The following is a 19200-nucleotide window of genomic DNA, read 5'->3' on the forward strand; positions in this document are numbered from 1 at the left end:
TGGTTCTGCTGCTGCAGGGGGAACGAGGCCCCCCACACAGCTATCTGGACAGCGGGCTGGTGCCCGCGGACACGGGGCCCTCCCACTGCGACCACGGAGCCCGTCCTGTGGCCCCTGAGCTCCGCCAGAGCGCCCTGTGCTGCTCGTGTCCACGGAGCCCTGTCCCCGCACACTGCAGCGTCTGGGGTGGGCTTCAGCGTGGACGGGGGGTGCACCAGCACCCCACAGTGCTCCCGGGGCCAGGATGGAGTCCTGTGGGGAGGCGCGGTCGGGAGAGGCTGGAGCGCCACTTCCCGGCAAGAATGTGGGTGACGACACCCGTGGGGGCCCCGACACGTCGTCCGTCCGCCCGCCCGCCCTGTCCCCTCAGGAGAGGCGGGTCCAGCCTGGCCAGCGCCCACCGCAGCGGCACACGGAGACCAGCAGAGCCGCCAGGCTGGGCGCCCGCCCGCCCGCCCGCCGCCTCCCATCTGCCCGCAGCCTTATCAGGTAACTGGAGCCCGCGCTGCGCCACTGAGCCCAGAGGCCGGGCGGGCGGGCCACACACGGCGGCCGAGGCCCGAGCATGGCGGAGCAGCGGGCACTGGCCGCCGCCAAGGATGGGGACCTGGCCACGCTGGAGCGGCTGCTGGAGGCCGGTGTCCTGCGGCCCGGCATCACCGACACCCTGGGGGCCGGCCTAGTGCACCACGCCGCCCGCGCCGGCCACCTGGCCTGCGTCCAGTTTCTGGTGCAGCGGGCCGGGCTGCCCGGCAACCAGCAGGCCTGCAACGGGGCCACCCCAGCCCACGACGCCGCGGCCACGGGTGGCCTCACGGAGCTACAATGGCTGGTGCGCGAGGGGGGCTGCGGCCTGCAGGTGAGGGGCTGAGGCCAGGGGAGGGGGCTGAGGCTTGGGGTAGGGGCTGTGGTCTGCAGGGGAGGGGCTGAGCCAGGGGAGGGGGTTGAGGCCAGGGGAGGGAGCTGAGACTTGGGGCGGGGACTGTGGTCTGCAGGGGAGGGGCTGGGGCCTGCACGGGAGACAGTGCAGGGGTGGGATGTGGGGTCTTCAGCACCCTGGGAAGTGGGTGCAGGCCCGAGCCAGGTGGAACTGGCCAGGCAAACCCCACAGCACTGTCCAGCCTGTCCTAACACCCCAAACCCACCTGAGATTCTCAAAACCCAAGACCAACTCTGGGGCCACCTGGGACCCCCAGTGCCAGCCCAGAGCTGCTAGGGGCACCTGCTCCCTGCCGCGTGTCCAGCTGAGGTTCTGGTCATGTTTTGTAACCCAGGGCTCCAGCTAAGGGCATCCTGGGGTCCCCTCGCTGCGGGGTCAGTGGCAGGGACAGGTCCGCGGGAAGGGACTTTGCTCCTTCCCAGTGCTCAGGGCTGTGGGGACCGAGGGCCTCAAGCTGTTACTCTCATCCACCCCGTCAAGTCGGATGGGGCCAACAAGACGCCCGGGCTCCCAGGCGTGACGGGCTCAGCCGTTGTCCTGGGCTGCCCCCTCCCCGCCCCATGGCAGGCAGAGCCAGTGGCCAGTATGCCCAAGAGCAGGCAGGCTGGTGGCCGGCATGTCCCCGTGCACACCGGGTCCCTGGGGTGCCTGACACGCTCCCCGGAGCTGCAGGCAGTGCCCTGTGGGGAGTGTCCTGGGCCATGGTGTGGGCAGGGGGTGGGGATGGGAAGGGGGCTCAGGAGGCCAGTAGGCCCCCCACCCTGCGCCCCATGGCCTGCTGCTCCACAGGACCAGGACGCCTCGGGCGTGTCCCCACTGCACCTGGCCGCCCGCTTCGGACACCCGGCCCTGGTGGAGTGGCTGCTCCGGGAGGGCCACGCGGCCACTCTGGAGACCCTGGAGGGGGCCCTGCCCCTGCACCACGCGGCCGTCAGCGGGGACCTCACCTGCCTCAAGCTCCTGGCGGCCGCCCACGACAGGTGAGGGGACCCGGGCCGGGAGCGGAGAGGGCAGGTCCCATGGCGGGACTGAGGGGGCACGGGTGTGAGCTGGGTGCAGGGTCTGGCCGTGCAGAGCAGCGAGCAGGTGGACGGCCCTGGACATCGGGGCCTCACTCAGCGAACAGCGAATCAGGCCTGAGAGCCCGTTGGCGGCGTGTGGACAGGGGCTGAGTTCCCTCAAGTAGGAACGTGCCCTGTGGGGGTGCCCGGTGCCCACCCGCCCGCAGGTAGAGAGTAGGGCGGGAGGGGCAGACCAGGCCAGAAGCAGGCGGTGGCCCAAATCCCTTCCCCACGGTGGGCGCCCCCTCTCCTGGCATCAAGGGTCAAGGGGTGCAGTGACGGCCAGTCTCAACGCCATGCACGTGGCCTCCCAGCCGTGGACCTGGCTGGAGACTCGGGGTGCACCCAGGCCAGTGCCTCCCCGTGCCTACCCCAGGCCCTGGCCCTGCACCCCCTCCAGGAGCCGCTCACGCCCCTTATAGCTGCTCACACAATCCATGATAGCTTTTAGCATCGGAAAGCCCAGAGGCACATGCACATACACTCATATGTGTACACATGTGCACAGACACATACATGCACACACATGCAGACATATACATGCACACATGCAGACACATACACACATGCAGACATACATGCACACATGTGCACAGACAAATACATGCACTCACATCATACATACAGGTACTAAAGGGAAACACCCCTAGTTCCCGCCTGGCACCAACCTCTGGAGCCAGAGGAGATGTCTGGTCCCTGGCGAGGGGTCAGCGTTGGGGAAGGGATCGGCCCTGCCCCCACTGGTCCTAAAATTCGTCCTGTCCGGCCCTCCAGGACCCCAAGAGCACGGAAGATTCTGACCTCGCTCTGCAGAGGGGGCTTATACTGGGGGCTGGAGAGGCTGCACCCAGCTCACTGAGGTCCCATCACAGAGCAGCTGGGCTCTGGGGGTCACTCACTGCAGAGCCCCATACTAGACGCCCCTGGCCGGGGAGCCCCGGCGCCACCCACCCGCCACACTAGGAGTTGGTGCTGCGCGTGGCTCCCATGTCCCTTGCGCAGTGCTCTACCTAAGCAATGCCACCGGGGCCGCGGGAGCCTCTCAGTTGGAAGAGGGGGCGCAAACACCCTTCGATCTGGGCCTGGGTAGGGCAGCGCCACCCCAAGGACGGACCAGCCCCTCTGAGCCTGGACCTCTCCTCCCCGCAGCGGCGTGAACCGGCGCACGCGCAGCGGCGCCTCCCCGCTCTACCTGGCCTGCCAGGAGGGCCATCTGCATCTGGCGCAGTTCCTGGTGAAGGACTGCGGGGCCGACGTGCACCTGCGCGCCCTGGACGGCATGAGCGCGCTGCACGCCGCGGCCGCCCGCGGCCACTACTCCCTGGTCGTGTGGCTGGTAAGAGGCCGGGGCGGGGCCTTCCGGGGGCGGAGCAGTGGGCGGGGAGATGGGCGTGGCAACTGGCGTGATTGGGCAGCAAGTGGGGAGGGGCGGGGAAGTGGGCGTGTAAGTAGAGGTGGCGTGTCGGTGGGCGGGCCATGAGGCGGGGCAGTGGGCGTGTCGGTGGGTGTGGTGTGTTGGTGGGCGGGGCGGGGTTGGATAGTGGGCAGGGAAATGGGCGTGGGAGTGGGTGTGGTTGGGCAATGGGCGGGGAGGGGCGGGGCCAAGTGGACGGGGAAGGTCTGCGCCTTTCGGGGTCCCTACCTCCAGGTCTCATTAACTCACCTGAGAGCCAGGCCTGCCCGGGCTGGGGGGCAGGTCCAGCCACTTATCCCTGGCATCACCTGTCTGTGTTCCTGGGTCAAAGGTGAGCGTCCCCCGACCCCATCAACAGCCCCTGGTCTGGGTCCAAGTGCCGGCCAAGGTTGTCACTGACCGTGGAGGGAGGTTGAGGTTGGGGATGAGGGACAGGGGACAGCGCTTGTCTGAGCAGGTTTGATTTCAGCACCGCACAGCCCCAGAGCTCTGCTGGGCCCGCCCGCCTCACCCTTGGGCCTCGGGCACTGAGGCCTGAGCACTGCCCGAGGGAGCCCGGGGCTGGGCAACATGTGTCGTGATGGCCGTGTCACTCTCTGCCTCTCCCCAGGTCACCTTCACAGAGGCGGGGCTGGCAGCGCAGGACAATGAGGGGGCCACGGCCCTGCACTTCGCTGCCCGGGGCGGCCACACCCCCATCCTGGACCGGCTGCTCCTGATGGGCGCCCCCATCGTGAGAGACTCGTGGGGCGGGACCCCCCTCCACGACGCGGCAGAGAATGGGCACCTGGAGGTAAGGGGCCCCTCTGGAGATGGGCACTGCCCTGACTGACCGGGCCCCGCCCCCATGGCCCGCTCTCCTGGGGTTCAGGCTGGACTGTCCTCCCAGACTGACCCCAAGGGGCCTGATGTTGACCCCTCAGTAAACTTGGGGGCTCTCCCGGTCAGAGCCCAGAGGGGCTGGGCTTGGATGGTCCCCAAGGATACAAGGCTCAGCCCCCCTGCAGGACACCGCCCCCCCAGCCGTCCTGCAGAGGTGAAGCTGGATCAGGGGAGGGGCTTCTCCTGCCCCGCCCACCCTTTTGCCCCCGTGAGGCACGTGCTGCGCCCACCCCACGGCCCCCACCTCAGGGCTGTCAGAACGGCCCAGCAAGGCTGGTGGAGACTGCAGCAAGGCGGAGAGGGACGGTGCATGTGACTTGGTGGGCGGGTGTCAGCCCCTTGGAGGAGCCCCAGGGTCCTTCCTGTCCTCCGAGGCATGCTGTCCTGCGGACTGGGGTCTGTACTCACGCTGGTGTGTGGAGCTCGGCTGCGGGCTTGCTGGGGTCTTGCACACTTGGTGCTCACTCCTTAGGGTGAGTGTTTGCACACTTGCCCGCCAGGTGCAGCCACTCAGCTCTGCTCTCTGAGCACTCGCCAGTGCTCAGGGAGCCACTCGTCTGGTGGCGGTACTCATGCATGCTTGGCCGCAGGGCGTCTCCAAGATCCCAGAGGGCAGAGCTGACGAGTGTGAGGGAGCCCGGGGCCATCCCACCCACAGCGCCTCCCCCCAGCCCAGGTGCGGCCTCCACACAGGTGCGCTCAGGAGGCCCCACACCTGCAGTCACTCAGGACTGTCCTCAGGGGGCCGGAGCAATAGCAGGAGGGCGCTTGCCTGGCACACGGCCGGCCGGGTTCAGTCCCGGGCATCCATGTTCCCCAAGCACCGTCAGCAGTAGCTGCTGAGCGCAGAGCCAGGAGTAACCCTGATGTAGCCCCAAAACTTTAAAAAGAGAAAGAAAAAGAATGTTCTTAGGTGCGGAGCCAGAGGGATACTGAGATGGGGCTTTTACCCTGCACATGGCCAGCCGAGGGTTGGTCCCTGCCATCCCATACAGCCCCCACCCCTGTCGCGCCAGGAGGGAGTCCTGAGCACAGAGCCAGGAGAGGCACCCGGGTCCCAATGGGTATGACCCAAACATTCTGTTTGTTTTGTTTTGTGAGCCACACCCAGTGGTGCTCAGGGCTCAGGAGTCACTCTGGGTGGGCTCGGGGGACCCTATGGGGTGCTGGGGATCAAATTCGGGTCTGTCACATGCAAGGCAAGCGCCCTACCTGCTGTGCTATCACGCAGGCCATGAGGCCCGAAGTTATTTTAAATTTTGGGCTGGAGAGAGCGGAGTGGATAAGGAGCTTGCTTTGCACACGGCCGACCCAGGTTGATCCCGTGCCCTCTAGGGTCCCCTGAGCCCACCAAGAGTGATCCCTGAGCATCACCCCGGGGCAAGGAGTAACCCTTGAGCATCACCAGATGGGCCTCCACCCAAAAGCAAAGAAGCAAAAAAAAATTTTTTTTTAAAAATAACAGGGCCTTGGGGCGGGAGCAATGGTACCGCGTGCAGGACACTGGCCTTCCACGTGGCGGGCCTGGGTTTGACCCCCGGCACCCCACCGGGTCCCCCAAGCACTACCAGGAGTGATTCCTGAGCACAAAGCGAGGAATAACCCCTGAGCATTACCAGATGTGGACCCCCTAAATGGGGGCGAGAGAAATGCCTCCTAGTGGGGACTGGGGGACCAGGTGTCTGCAGCGTAGGAAGCCCGGGCCTCGGAGCAGAGGGGCTGCAGCCGCCGGCTCGAAGGTCACTGGATTTGGGCTCTGAGAGCTGCTGCTGGCCAGCCTTGGAGACCACGTGAGCAGCCCATGAGACACTGTCACGGCCCAGCAAGCTCGGTCCCCTCCCCAGGCTCTGCTGACCCGCTGACGGCTCTGCCGGGCTCACCAACGCCAGCTCCGACACCTGTTCCCAGACACCCGGGGCGGGTCAGCTGCAGCTTTGGGGTTTCTTTGCTTGTTTGTGGGCTACACCTGGCGGTGCCCAGGGCCCACTCCTGGCGGGGCCTGGGTGACCCAGGGGGTGCCAGAGACCGGACCTGTACTGGCCACCTGCAAGGCAAGCGCCCACAGTGGCGGCCCCCCGCTGTATCTTGAGGCCGCGCGCCAGGCTACCACCACCGCAGCGTTGGTTTTAGGAGTGAGAGTGCCGGCATGCGCTGTGGGACCCGGGCGTTGTGGAGGGGAGCCCGCGGGGGCGTCCCTCGCCCCTCCTCTCACAGAACACGGCCACCGGGCAGGTGACCACGAGGCTGTGTTCCTGGACAGGCAGCACAGTGATCAGATCACTCCTTTCTGCCCAGGTGGGGTTCCGCCAGGACCCCTGGAGGCCGAGGGTGCGGCCTGGGAGGTGGCCCGGGCGGGTCTGGTTTGTGCAGTTGGTGCCGCAAACGCTCTGTCAGCCGGAGAGAGCTGGGGCCTCGCTCTGGGTCCTCTCCTGTCAGAGCCCGGAACCCTGACCCCGCCACGCAGCTCTGCCCCCTCCACCCGGAAGCTCGTCGCGGCTGGGTAGAGTGGGGCTCGCGGGCAGTCGGCACTCTCTGTCGCCCAGGCCCTCTCTGTCGCCACAGGCCCTCTCTGTCGCCACAGGCCCTCCCCGGCCCCGCCTGCCCGCGCCGTCTGTGCTTTCCTGATCGCTTTCGAGGCACCTCCTGCGGGCTGTGAAAACGGAGACGCCTCTGAGTGTCCAGCCCGGGGCTCGGGCTACAGGGCGAGTCCAGGCCGGAGTCCCCCTGTCCCACTGACCTGGCAGCTGAGCCCTGCGCATGCTCTCAGCCTGGTGCCCCAGTTCCCACACCCAGGCCATGGGAGTGCTCCGGGGCCTCAGTTTCCACCTGTGGTTGGGGCTGCGGGGCGGCTGAGCACGGCCCAGCACCAGCATGTGTGAGGGCGAGGCCAGGGCAGGGCCGGGCCTCAGTGGTTCTCATGTGCCCTTCACCGCAGTGCTGCCAGACCCTGGTGTCCCACCATGTGGACCCCTCCCTGCGGGACGAGGATGGCTACATGGCAGCTGACCTGGCAGAGTATCATGGACACCAGGACTGCGCCCAGTTCCTGCGGGACACAGCCCTGCCGGTAAGCCCGTGGCATGGCGACACCCTCTGCTCAGGGCTCTGGCCACAATGGGGACACTGTGTGAGGCTACTGTGATAGGACCACAATAGGGCACTGTCAGGAGTGTGACAGGGATGTGACAAGGCTGTGACTGGACTCTGACAGGGATATGACAGGAATATGCCAAGGATGTGACTGAACTATGCCAAGGATATGACAGGGATGTGACAGGAATATGACAGAAATTTGATAGGGCTATGACTGGATTGTGACTAGGATATGACAGGGATGTGACAGATATGTGACAGGACTGTAACTGAGCTGACAGGGATATGTCAGATTTATGACAGGAAAGTGACAGGGCTATAACTAGACTGTGACAGGGATATAACCGGATTGTGACTAGACTGTGACAGGGATGTGACAGGGCTATAACTGGACTGTGATAAAGATATGGCAGGAATGTGACAGGGACATGACAGGGATATAACTGGACTATCACAGGGACTTGACAGGAATGTGACTGGACTATAACAGGGATGTGACAGGGATGAGACAGGGATATGCCAGTGATATGATTGGACTGTGACAAGAATAAAACAAGGATGTGACAGGAATATGTCAGGGATGTGACAGGGATGTGACAGGCCTCTGACTAGACTGACAGTAATATGACTGGACTGTGACAGAGATATGACTGGACTGTGACTGGACTGTAACAGGGATGTGACAGGGCTGTGACTGGAATATGACAAGGGTACAACAGGGATGTGACAGGGAAATGTCAGGGATAGGACTGGACTATGACAGGGATGTGACATGGATGTGATTGGACTATGACAGGAATAGGACTGGACTGTGACAGGGATATGAAGTATATGATCGCACTGTGATGGATTGACAGGGATGACTAGAATGTGACTGGACTACGTCAGGAATGTGACAGCTATGTAATAAGAATCTGACAGAACTATGACAAGGACATAATGGGATATGACAGGGATAAGACAGGACTGTCACAGGGAACATCTCAGGGCTTGTGTTTGACTCTATCCAGGGGTCGTTCTGGTGCCACTGAGACAGGAGAACCCCAGTCCCAGGGGGGGCCTGGCGAGGGAGCAGGTCAGCCCCATCCCTCCCTGTGTGGCCTCTTGGGGTCCGTGTGTCTGAGCTGCCTTGGTGGGTGAAGACACAGTCCCCCTCCTGGGCTGTCCCCACACAAAAGGCACCAGCCTTTGTGGAAAGACGTGGGGGTAATGGATGGGCACAGGACTGTCCCCAGGCACGAGTCGCTGTCACACACAGGCAGCTCAGGGTTCAGTTCCTGAGCACAGCGACGGGACACTCAGGGAATAGCCAACTGGCTCCATCCCCCCTGCCAGCATGTCTCTGGGCCTGGTGTGCTGTGTGGGGACTCAGGGCCTGGTGCTCCGTGGCGGGCGTCGGAGGTTGCTGCTTCTTGCCGGGACCTGGTGGGTGGACATTACCTCACAGTAGCTGCCATGTGGACCTGGCCACCGAAATCCCTCAGGTCCTGGGTGGTCTCTGGTGTGGCAGCTACAGTGATCCCTGTCAGTGCTCCCTCGCTCCAGGCCACCACTGCCAGCCGCTCCGCCAGCTCTTCCAGGAAAGGGGTTTGGGCACAAAGGACCCATCACGGCGTCTCCCCCGTCCGGAGGTGCCCACCCCCCAGCTGCCATGTCCAGCCTGCCCACGCCCCTGCCTCTGCCTCTGGGGGCGCCCACCATGACCCTCCGGGGAGAGCGGATCAGGGTCACAGTCTGGCTCCGGGCTCAGGGGTGATGGTGTGACCCTGCTGGGCTCGGCCCCCACAGGAGGGCAGGTGGCAGCTGCAGGCCGGGCTGGCCGCGGGGGGCGGGGGAGGCTGCTGCAATATTGATGGAAACGCAATCCCGAGCCGTCTGGCGGGCCGCGCCCCTCCCCACAACGGCACCCGCTTCTGCCTCTGTCCTAGGGCGCCCCCCACCCCCGCCCTAAGGGTGGCCGGTTCTAGCAACCCGAGTCTCAGTGTTCCATGTGTAAGGGGGTCTTGGAGCCTTGCGAGACCTAACGGGAGTGTACACTGAGCACCCCTTTCCCTACGGGAAGCGAGGCCCCCGCTGAGCAGCCCCTGAATCTCAGATGCGGTGGAGGCCGCAGCCCGCCGTGGCCATGATTTGGTGGCGGGTGCATCCCAGGCCGTAACCCAGAGCTCCCGCGGCTGTCCCCATGCATAATGCATGGCCACTGCTCAAATCTCTCCCCAGACACGCACAGGCCTGCCGGGACCCCGGGCGCTGCCTCCCGAGACCTCACAGGGCCCGAACCAGGGCACAGGGCTCTCCCCGCCCCCAGGAGCTGCAGCGCCAGAGGTGACGGCGAGGCCCCGTGTGCAGGGCGGCCGGTGCCCCCGTGAGCTGCCCGCGCTGTCAGCAGGAGAGAAGCCACGGGCTGGGTCTGAGTCCCCGCCAATGCCACCTAAGCCATGGGCGTGAAGCCAGCAGTGCTTTGGGGTCCCCATGCCCCCCAGTCTCAGCACAGCGTGTCCAGTCCCTGGGGAGCACGGAGGCCCACCTGCCCCTCTGGTTCCTGAGAATGGCCGGGCAGAGCCTCCACGTGGAGCCCCCGGCCCCCAGACCACCTGCCCCGTCCTCCTGCTGTTGCCTGAGCTGGGGGCAGGACCGGGGGGCTGTGGGGGCAGCAGGAGGCAGGGCTGGGCCCCTGGCCTGGCGGTTGCTGACTCCTGACCTGGGAATCTCCCCCGGCCCCCTGCTGTGCCCCCAGACCCTGCTCTGGGGGAGCTAAGGTACAGGGTAAGGAATCCCACACCCCACCCGCCCTCGGCCACCCAACACCACTTCAGTTATTCATGAGCCTCTCCCGGGGCGGCCGCTCTGGGCTGGGACCCCACACTCGCCTGGACCCGCAAGCAGGAGAGAGGTACCTGGGCGCAGGCGGCAATCTGCCGAGGGTCTAGGACAGGGTCAGTGGACACCCCCAGGCTGAGGGGAGGTATGGCCTCCTTGCCAGGTGGGCAGGGCTGCCCTCTGGCCGAGCAGGGACCCCCGAGGGGCTCAGGCTTGTGCCGCAGCTGCCCCGTGAGCATCTCGGCAGACAGAGCCATTGGCACCTCCTGGGGCAGAGTGAGGGGCAGCGCCAGGCAGTGCCAGCACCAGGACACTCGCCAGGGCCCAGCTGGGGACCCGGGGCCATGCCCCCCTCCGCCTTCCGCTGGAGGCCTGCCCCAGAGACTGGAGCCGGGGTGTCAGGAGAAGCCTGGTGCCCGCCAGCCGGCTGCCCGCTCTGAGCAGGTTGGCTCGGGGGTGCCGGGAGGGATGCAGAGAGGGTTGCCATGGGGGCCTCCCTGACGGGGCCGGCTGTGGGGGGGAGTGGGGGTCCCAGAACCCCAGCTCTGGGTCTCTGGGTCTGGCCATGTGGGCCCATCCCCAGGGAAGGTGCCAGCCTGGTGCTTCCTGGTGGGGCTCAAAGGTGCCCTGTGGGTGCCCTGTGTGTGAGTGGATGCGACGTGGGCTGGGAAGCCCCAAGTTAACTGTGGTTTCACTCTGTGCTGGGGACCCCTCCCCTCTGAGACCCCTCAGCCCCAGCGTCGCTCAGCACAGAAGCTGGGGACGGGAGGGCGCCTACGGGTGGACACAGGGCAGACACCAGGCTCGAGGCCAGGGCCCTCACCCAAACCTAAACCCAGCACCTCAGCCAGAACGACCCGCCATCCTCACCCAGCACCCCAGGCCCTTTGTGCCTGTCCCGCCCTCACCCCGGCCCGCCCTGCCTCCAGAGGGCGCCTGCGAGCCAGACCTGAGATGCCCGCGGAGCTGCTGGCGCTGGGGGCACAGTGAGTGGTACCTCCTGGCCAGGTCTCCGGCCTCTTCCCGGCGCCCTGGTCACTCCAGTGACGTGGGAGATAAGCTGGGCCCTGACGCACAGCCCCCGGCTGCCCTGTCTGGGAGTCCCTGACCGCGGGCCGGCCGGGCTGGCCTCTGGACGCCCCCGAGCGTGGGCAGCTTCTGTCCTGCCCACTGAGCTTCGCTCTTGTCCGCCCCAGGGCCCGCTGCTGATGGCGCCCCCGCCGCCGCCCTTCCCCCCTCCGCCGCTCTTGGCCGCCCGGCAGGCCCCGGAAGATGAGAAGAGTGGGGGTGCCGGTCTCAGGGGCCCCACCCGTGAGTACCCATCGGGGACGCTGACCCGGGAGTGGGCTGGCCTCGGCCTGAGTCTTCTGGGCAGCAGCGCTGGGCCCTGGGAAGCGACACCCTCCGCCTTGCAGGTTCTCCTCAGTGTTGCAGCCTTTTAAAGTGGAGTGAGGGGCATAGACACGTGGACATCGGCGGGGCACATGCTGGGAACAGGCTGGCCTGGGCCCATCCCTGGCACCACGTATGGTACCCCAACCCCCTCCAGGATCTGCACAGACCCAGGAGCACCACGGGGTGTGACCCCCCAAACCAAAAATAGATGAAGTGAGGATGAACTTTTCTAGAAGTTTCTATCACAACTCCTGTCTGGCCTTGGGGGCTCTGTCACCTTGGAGCCCTCCAGCTCTGGCCCTGATCCTGCTGTGTGACCTCAGCTGGTCCCAAGATAAATCATGAGTGTGTGAGAGTGGGTGCGTGAGTGTGGGAGTGTGTGCTTGCGGCTGTATGTGCACGGGCGTGTATGTGTAAGCAGGTGTGTGTGTCAGATGGTATAAGCATGAGTGAGTAGGACTGGGCATTAAAGTGTGTAAGTGGGTGTCATGTGTTTGTGTGTGTGTGGCTGTATGTTGGAGAGTATGAATGTGACTGTGTGAGATGCAGGACACGGACCTGGGGTGTGCGTGTGTGTGCGTGTGTGTGTGTGGGGAAGGAACCATTCTGGTCCTGAGGGGTGGCACTGGTTCAGATCTCGAACTCCAGGCCGTTCTGAGCTCCCTGGAGTGTGGGTGGGCCAGGAGGGCACTGGGGAAGGGACCGGAGTGGGGGGACACCCCACCAACACTGTAGGGCCGCCCTGGGGCAGGGTCTGATCCCGCCTTCTCTCCTGCTGCAGCCTCGTCGCTCAGCCCGGCCTGGCCCGCCCAGCCTGACCAGCCGGTCCCCAGTGCGCAGGCGGCTGAAGACGCGTCCCCAAGGGTCCCCGCTGCTGCTTCAGTGGTCACCACGGTGAGCCCCCTCCCAGGCCCTCTGCAGGACCCTGACCAGCCGTCCCAGCCAGGGCCTCCGCAGGCTGGCCTCCGGGAATGCAGGCCGCTGCCCAGGGCCTTCTCTGCAGTGGACTCAGCTGTGAGGAGGTGGGAGCAGACAGGGACCCCTCTCTGACCCGAGTCCCTGAGGCCCAGCCCCTCACCCCCACCCTCAAGCTGCCCTGGAGCTCACCAGGAGGACAAGGAGCACACTCAGAGCTCAGACTGTGCTCTGCCTTAAAGGCTCAGACAAGTCCTGCAGCTCAGAACTTCCAGGGAATCTTCCAGCCACTGGCATGCTCTGGGCACATCTTCCTGGTCATGCCCAGAAGCGGGGATCCCTTCTGGTCACTGGCCAGTAACTCTCCATGCCTGGATCCCCAGGGAGACACCCCAGGTCCCTGTCCCCCCTGCTCCCCATCGTCCCAGGTCACCAGCCAGGAACCTGTATGGCCTGGTGACCCTCCTGCCTTTGGTCAGGGGCTGGAGACCACAGCCGGGGATGCCCCAGATGGTTTGGCTTTGCTGCAGCTGGATGGGTCACCCTTGGGCGACCTGGACGGGCTGGTGCCCACGCAGGACGAGCGGGGCCGGCCCATACCCGAGTGGAAGCGGCAGGTGATGGTCCGGAAGCTGCAGGCGCGACTGGGTTCAAAGCCACCACCAGAGGACCAGGTGGGACCCTGCAGGGCGGAGGGGGCGGAGCCTGAGGAAGGGGCGGGGCTGAGACAGGAGGGCGGAGCCTGATGAGGGGGCGGGGCTGGAGCAGAGGTGGAGCCTGGGGAAAGAGCAGGGCTGGGGCAGGAGGGAGGAGCCTGGGGAGAAAGCAGGGTTGGGGCAGGAGGGAGGGCCCAGGGAGGGGGCGGGGCTTAGGGGAAGGGTGAGTCTGGGGCAGGAGGGCGGAGTCTGGGGGAGGGACTTGGAGGGGCGGGGCTAGGGCGGGAGGGCGGGGCCTGGGAGGGTGGGGCTGGAGCAGAAGGGAAGGGTCGGGAGAGGGCGGGGCCTTGGAGGGGCGGGGCCTGGGAAGCTGGGGCGGGAAGAGGGGCCGTGATTTAGTTGGGCCCCTCGGGCAGAGCCCTGCAGGCACGGTGAGCAGCAGGGGCAGGGCCAGGCGGAAGCAGGTGGCCGCCCGTCTGCCCAGCGGCTCTCCCCGCGGGCTCGTCCGGGTCAGCGCGGTTCCTGCCCCGCCTGGCCGCAGGGACCAGCCCTGCCCTCGCTCAACCTCAGGACTCGGGGGCAGCGGTGAAGGGGCCTTGGGGAGGCCGGGAGGCAGGGAGGGACAGGTGAGGTCGGGGCCAGCGTGTGCTGAGCCAGGCCCTGCAGGGTGGACTGCCCGTCCGGGGGCGGCCGAGGGCAGTGACCCGGCCACGGCAGGGTGAGGTCCGGAGTCGCCTTGGGGAAGCTGAGCAGAGAAGCGGTCACTTCCCCTGGACTTCAGTCCGGGTCTGATGACACTGCCAGCACCGGCTTTGGGCTTGGTTTCGGGGCCAGCCGGGCGGTGCTCAAGGCCTACTCCCATGTCTGCTCAGGGGTGCTCCTGGCGGGGGTGCAGACCAGGGTGGGGGCGAGCGCCCTCATCCTTGTAGTTTCCAGCCCCTGTAGCTTTCTGAATGCCGAAAAGCGAAACTCACATATTAGATCAGTGGACACTGTTTCCGTCCCGTCCCTGGGCAGTGTCGTAGAGCTGGTCTGACGGCCCCGCCTGGCCTGGTCAGCACACAGAAGTCCACATTGGGGCCTCCTGTCCCACAGGGAAGCCCTGCAGAGTGACACCAGGAGGACTCAGAAAGGGAGGGAGGTGGGGAGGACGGGGGTGGGGGGATAAGGATGGAGGGAGGCGGGAGACGGGGGCATCAGTTCATCCCACCTGGGCCCCCCTCTGCAGGCACAGCAGCTCCCCGAGCCCCAGGACAGTGGGACTGGAGAGCTGGTGCCAGAGCAGCTGGGGCAAGGGCTGTGCAGGGGCTGGGCCCCGATCTGGGATCTGGGGGAGGTGGGGGGGCCAGGAACGCGGGGAAGAGGAGGGGATCAGGAGGGGATCCCGGGCACCTTGTCGCCTATGTAAGGGGAGACGCGGCCCGTGCTGTGCTCCTTGCGGGGGCGGGGTGGGCGGGTGCCCGGGCCCTGGGCCAGCCCTGACCTGGCCTCCCATGCCCAGGACGAGAGCGGCAGGCTGGGGCCCCCGGAGCAGGCGTCCTGGCGGTTCTCGCAGGCCCACCGGGCCATCCTGGGCCCCTTCGGGGAGCTGCTGACCGAGGACGACCTGCTGCACCTGGAGGCGCAGGTGGCCAGCCTGCAGCTGCGGCGGCGCTGCCAGGAATACGAGGGCGAGCTGGGCCGGCTGGCGGCCGAGCTGCAGGCCCTGCTGCCCGCGCCCCTGGTCCGCATCACCGTCAACAGCCACTTCCTGCCGCGGCCAGGCGGGCCGGAGCTCCCTGCCGAGGGGCCCCCCGAGGCCGCGCCCGGTGGGCAGCCCCTGCCCTTCTGGTGCAGCCACATCGCCCGGCTGGTCCGCAGCCTGACCGTGCTGCTGAGGGGCATGAACGGGCTGGCGCAGGGCGAGGGGCAGCCGGCCCCCCGGGAGGCCCCGGCCGCCCCGCTCCGGAGCGCGGCTCAGCGGGAGATCCAGGAGAGCGGGGTGTCCGTGCGCACCCTGCGGGGCAACTTCGAGTGCGCGCCGGGTCCCCCCTCCCCCCCGAACGCCAGCTCCTGTGAGCGGGGGGCCCGGCCCGGGCAGTGCCCCCGCGGCTGCTGGCTGGGCGCGCCGCGGGCGGCGGGGCCCGGGTCGGCGGACACCGAGGAGGCCAGCGACTCCGGCATCAGCTGCGAGGAGGCGCCGTCCGAGGCGGGCGCGGCGCCGGGCCCCGAGCTGGCCAGCCTGCGCAAGGAGCGCATCGTGCTGCTCTTCCTCAGCCACTGGCGCAAGTCGGCCTATACCCCCGCGCTGGGCCCGCGCCTCGGCCACCTGCGGCAGCAGCGGGGCGTCATCGCCCACCTGCTGGGCAGCTGGAAGGCCATCCTCGCCCTCGTGCCCGCGCGCCAGCTGCGGCGGCTGAGCCGGCGGCCCCGCGGCCCGCTGTCCCCCGAGCAGTTCCTGCCGCACGTGGACGGTGCGCCCCTGCCCTACGACAGCCTCACGCTGGACCTCTTCATGCTGGGCTACTTCCAGCTGCTGGAGTGCGACCTGCCGGCCGCCGAGCGCAAGGCGCGGCACCTGCTCTGCTTCGAGGTCTTCGAGCACCTGCGCGCCCACGGCTGGGAGGCCGCCCGCGCCTTCCACAAGGCCGTGACCGACGAGGTGGCCGCGGGCCGCCGCGCCTGGACCGACGGCTTCGAGGACATCAAGGCCCGCTTCTTTGGCTCCGGCCACCGTCCCGCCTGGGACCCAGAGCCCAGGCGCAAATCGGGCCTGACCCGGCTCAGGCCGCTGCCGCTGGCTGCAGTGCCAGTGCCGGCCCCCGACCCCGAGCCCCCAGCGCCCGCCCCGCGGCCGGGCAGCGTCGCCGACGAGGACATCTGCGGCTACATCGACCGCAGCTTCACCTTCTGGAAGGAGAAGGAGGCCGAGATGTTCAGCTTCGCCGAGTGAGGGCGCCTGCCCGCCGACGCTCCTCTCCGTCCTAGCCACTCGCACTCGCCCCCCTGTCCCCGCCCCGTCCTGGGCACGCCCCCAGCGTCTCACTGACGCAGCAGCGTCCACCTCACCCCGGGGGCGCAGGGGAGCCCCACCTCACAGCCTGCCCGCAGGGAGCCCCTTACCGTCCACCCCCTACCCAGGGTCGTGCTCCCATGGGCCTCCCCCAAGCGCTGAGCGGCCTGGACGACCGTCCACCCACCCACTGCTCCCGCTGCCGGTCTGGGCTATGTCTCCTCACCTCTCCACACCTGTGTCCAGCTGTGACACGGCAGCCAGGAGGGTGTGTCCCACCCTGGCACGTGGGGAGGAGGGTTCCAGAATCTTCCCTTGGGGTGGGGGGGGGCTCATGTCATGTCCCCACCGCACCCTCTGGGCACTGAGCCCCCGGACGAGCAGAATCGGGTTCCCGAGGGGCGGCGGGCAGGGCAGGGTGGCGGGGGGAGATGCCCTGCAGAGCCCCCCAAGTGCGTTTGCTGAATAAACTCCCATTCCTAAGCTCTGCTCTGCTCCCCAATTAACACTTGTGGGGTGGGACCCCCACCCTCGGCCCGCCCCCTGTGTGAGTGGGGTGCAGGGCCCACCCTAGTGTGGGGCCTGTGGGGAAGCTGGGTTGGTTTATCGGGAACCCCCCGATGAATGGGTAAGGCCTCCCCTAGTCACGAGTGAGCCTGGAGGAAATGGGTCTGAGGGCGGCTGGGGGGCGCCAGGGGCTACAGAAGGAGCTGGAAGCTCAGGGCCCTGCTGTTGGTGGGGCACTGGGGACACTGGGCAGGGACTGGAGCCTCCTCACGCCCTAGGCCCCTGGGACAGGCCAGTCCAGGGCCCGAAGGGGCTGCCTTGGCCTCAGGGAGACACGCCAGGGAGACTCCAGTGACCTCCAGACTGATTCCAGGGACACGTCCAGACCCCACCTGCCCAGGCCTGGTCAGCTTGTTTGTTCCAGGACAGTCCAGACTCTTGGGGTCCTGGGTAGCAGCGCCCCAGCGGCAGGGGTGGGTCTCGGCATTTCCTGGGCCTGCTGGTGTCCCTGAGCCGCCATCAGCCCAGCGCCATCCTGCATCACTCTGTGGGGAGGTGACCAGGGGGGGTCTCTCCCGGCGACCCCTAACTAGGTGCAGAACACAAAGTAGAAGTCTGCACCGAAGGATCGGAAAGCAATCCCCTCAGCATCACAAATGTGGGGGAGTCCCTGCAGCCGCGAGCAGAGGCAGTGAGGGGTGCCCCCTCCCAGGTGCTCAGCCAGCCCCGCCCTACCCCCAGCCTCACGCCCCACAGGGTGGCAGGACACCAAGGCCTCGGAAGTGCCGTGAGCTGTGGAAATGAGATCCTAAATGTGTGGATGTTTCCGTGCAGCCAGTGACCCCGTGAGGCCCCAGAAACCTTCAGTGGACAGGGCTGAGGCAGCTGGGGAGTCAGGGAAGCACACCGGGCCTGGAGGGGTGCTCCCACCCGCTGGCTCTGCCCGGCAGGCAGGACAGGCTGCAGCGAGGACCCCTGAGCTTTCTCACATGCCAGCCGGGAAAGTGTCCTGGGGCCGGAGCCACGGCATAGCGGGGAAGGCGCCGGCTTTGCACACAGCCTACCCAGGCCCATCCCTGGCATCACCGATGGTCCCCCAGGCCCCACCAGGAGATACCCCTGAGCACCCCTGGGTGTGGCCCAAAAAAACACAACCACGGGGCTGGAGAGATAGCACAGCGGGTAGGGCGTTTGCCTTGCACGCGGCCGACCCGGGTTCAAATCCCAGCATCCCATATGGTCCCCTGAGCACCGCCAGGGGTAATTCCTGAGTGCAGAGCCAGGAGTAACCCCTGTGCATCGTCAGGTGTGACCCAAAAAAGCAAAAAAAAAAACACAACCACAACCAAAACCCCCAACCTCTGTCCTGGGTATGTGGGAAACTTGGGGGTGGGTGTCCAACCTTGTGCACCCACCCCCTCCTCCTGATAAGTATCAGGCAGAACAGGAGGCGGGGGTGGGGGGGGCAAAAAGCGGTCGCAAACTAGACACGCAGCCCTGGCAGGCAGAAGGTCTGGATTTGGTCCCCAGCACCACGGTGTGGCCACTGCCAGAACAGTGATTGATAAAATCAGGAGTCGCCAAGCACGGCAGGGAGGCCGGGCTGTGGCTCAGCGGCACAGCACGAGCTGCACACATGTGAGGCCCTGGGCTCCATCCCCAGCACCGCAGAAGTAAAGCAACACAGAGGGTGGGCCACTCCCAAACTTGGTGCTGTCACTCTCCTTGTTGGCACACGGTGACATGCTCTTGGGGCCATGGTCCCTAAGGACACACCCTGCACGTCCCTAGAGGTGCCTGGACGCCACTCCCGCCGCCCTGGTGACATCACGTCTATCCCCTGCGTGCACAGCAGACATGTGAGCCAGAGGGAGCAGGGTGGGCGCGGGGAACGCGATGGCGGTCACAAGACCCCAAGGAGACAGAGTGGGGCACCTGGGGGATGTGAGCAATCGCTGTCCAAGGCAGCACCCAGCAGCCGAGCTGGCCCCGGCCTGGGTCGCGTTTCCCAGACTGGCAGCCGCCTTGTCCCCTGGGCCCATGCCAGCTCCCTAAGCTCTGACCTCATGTCTGCAGCCGGGGGCGGGGCTTGCCCTTTCCTGCCCCCAGGACATGGGGAGCGAGACCACCCACGCAGGGGCTGATGCTGAATCCAGGGCAGGGCAGAGTCAGGGACGGACCCCCAGCTAGAGGCTCATCACCATCCTGAGAGCTGACGGGCTACCACACAAGCCCTCGGCACTCAGTGGTGTCCTGGCTGGGCCCGGCTCTCAGGACCCCTGGGGTCATGTCCCGTGGCCAGGAGTGAGGGCTGTCACCTGAGGCCGCCCGAGCCCGTCTGTGCTCTGAGAACTCCCTGCCCTCCCTCTGGGGTCCCTAGGAACAAACCCCAGTGAGGAAGACCCTGCTGGACCCAGGGCATCTCCCCTCGGACCCACAGGCCCACGGCTGGAACTTTGCTCTGGACATTGGCATGAGGGACATGACACCGGGACCTGTCCCAGGGCTCCCCGCAGGCCTCGCTT

At 66.6% G+C, this 19200-nt stretch overlaps 1 protein-coding gene across 2 annotated transcripts; it reads left to right on the top strand.

Annotated features, from left to right (window-relative positions):
- The first annotated feature begins 565 nt into the window (after window positions 1-565).
- Window positions 566-16108, top strand: ESPNL (espin like). 2 transcript variants are annotated; one of them, XM_055120698.1, is made up of 9 exons: window positions 566-859; window positions 1730-1920; window positions 3151-3337; window positions 4026-4208; window positions 7233-7364; window positions 11407-11572; window positions 11606-11625; window positions 13000-13194; window positions 14678-16108. In XM_055120698.1, the coding sequence occupies exons 1-9, from the start codon at window positions 566-568 to the stop codon at window positions 16106-16108; spliced, it is 2799 nt and encodes a 932-aa protein (XP_054976673.1). The 2 variants fall into 2 exon arrangements, with proteins under 2 accessions (XP_054976673.1, XP_004620714.2); XM_004620657.2 differs by lacking the exon at window positions 11606-11625 and adding an exon at window positions 12387-12499 and having other exon boundaries at window positions 11407-11521.
- The last annotated feature ends 3092 nt before the right edge of the window (window positions 16109-19200 follow it).

Source organism: Sorex araneus, chromosome X, assembly GCF_027595985.1.
Source record: "Sorex araneus isolate mSorAra2 chromosome X, mSorAra2.pri, whole genome shotgun sequence".
In the NCBI taxonomy this organism is placed as follows: Eukaryota; Metazoa; Chordata; class Mammalia; order Eulipotyphla; family Soricidae; genus Sorex; species Sorex araneus.

What these genes read in the sequence shown, in the direction of transcription:
- ESPNL (XM_004620657.2), top strand. Translation starts at nt 566, where the DNA reads ATGGCGGAGCAGCGGGCACTGGCCGCCGCCAAGGATGGGGACCTGGCC. An exon ending in ACTCCCTGGTCGTGTGGCTG is followed by an intron (nt 3,338 to 4,025) that starts GTAAGAGGCCGG and finishes GCCTCTCCCCAG; the next exon opens with GTCACCTTCACAGAGGCGGG. An exon ending in AGCCACCACCAGAGGACCAG is followed by an intron (nt 13,195 to 14,677) that starts GTGGGACCCTGC and finishes TCCCATGCCCAG; the next exon opens with GACGAGAGCGGCAGGCTGGG.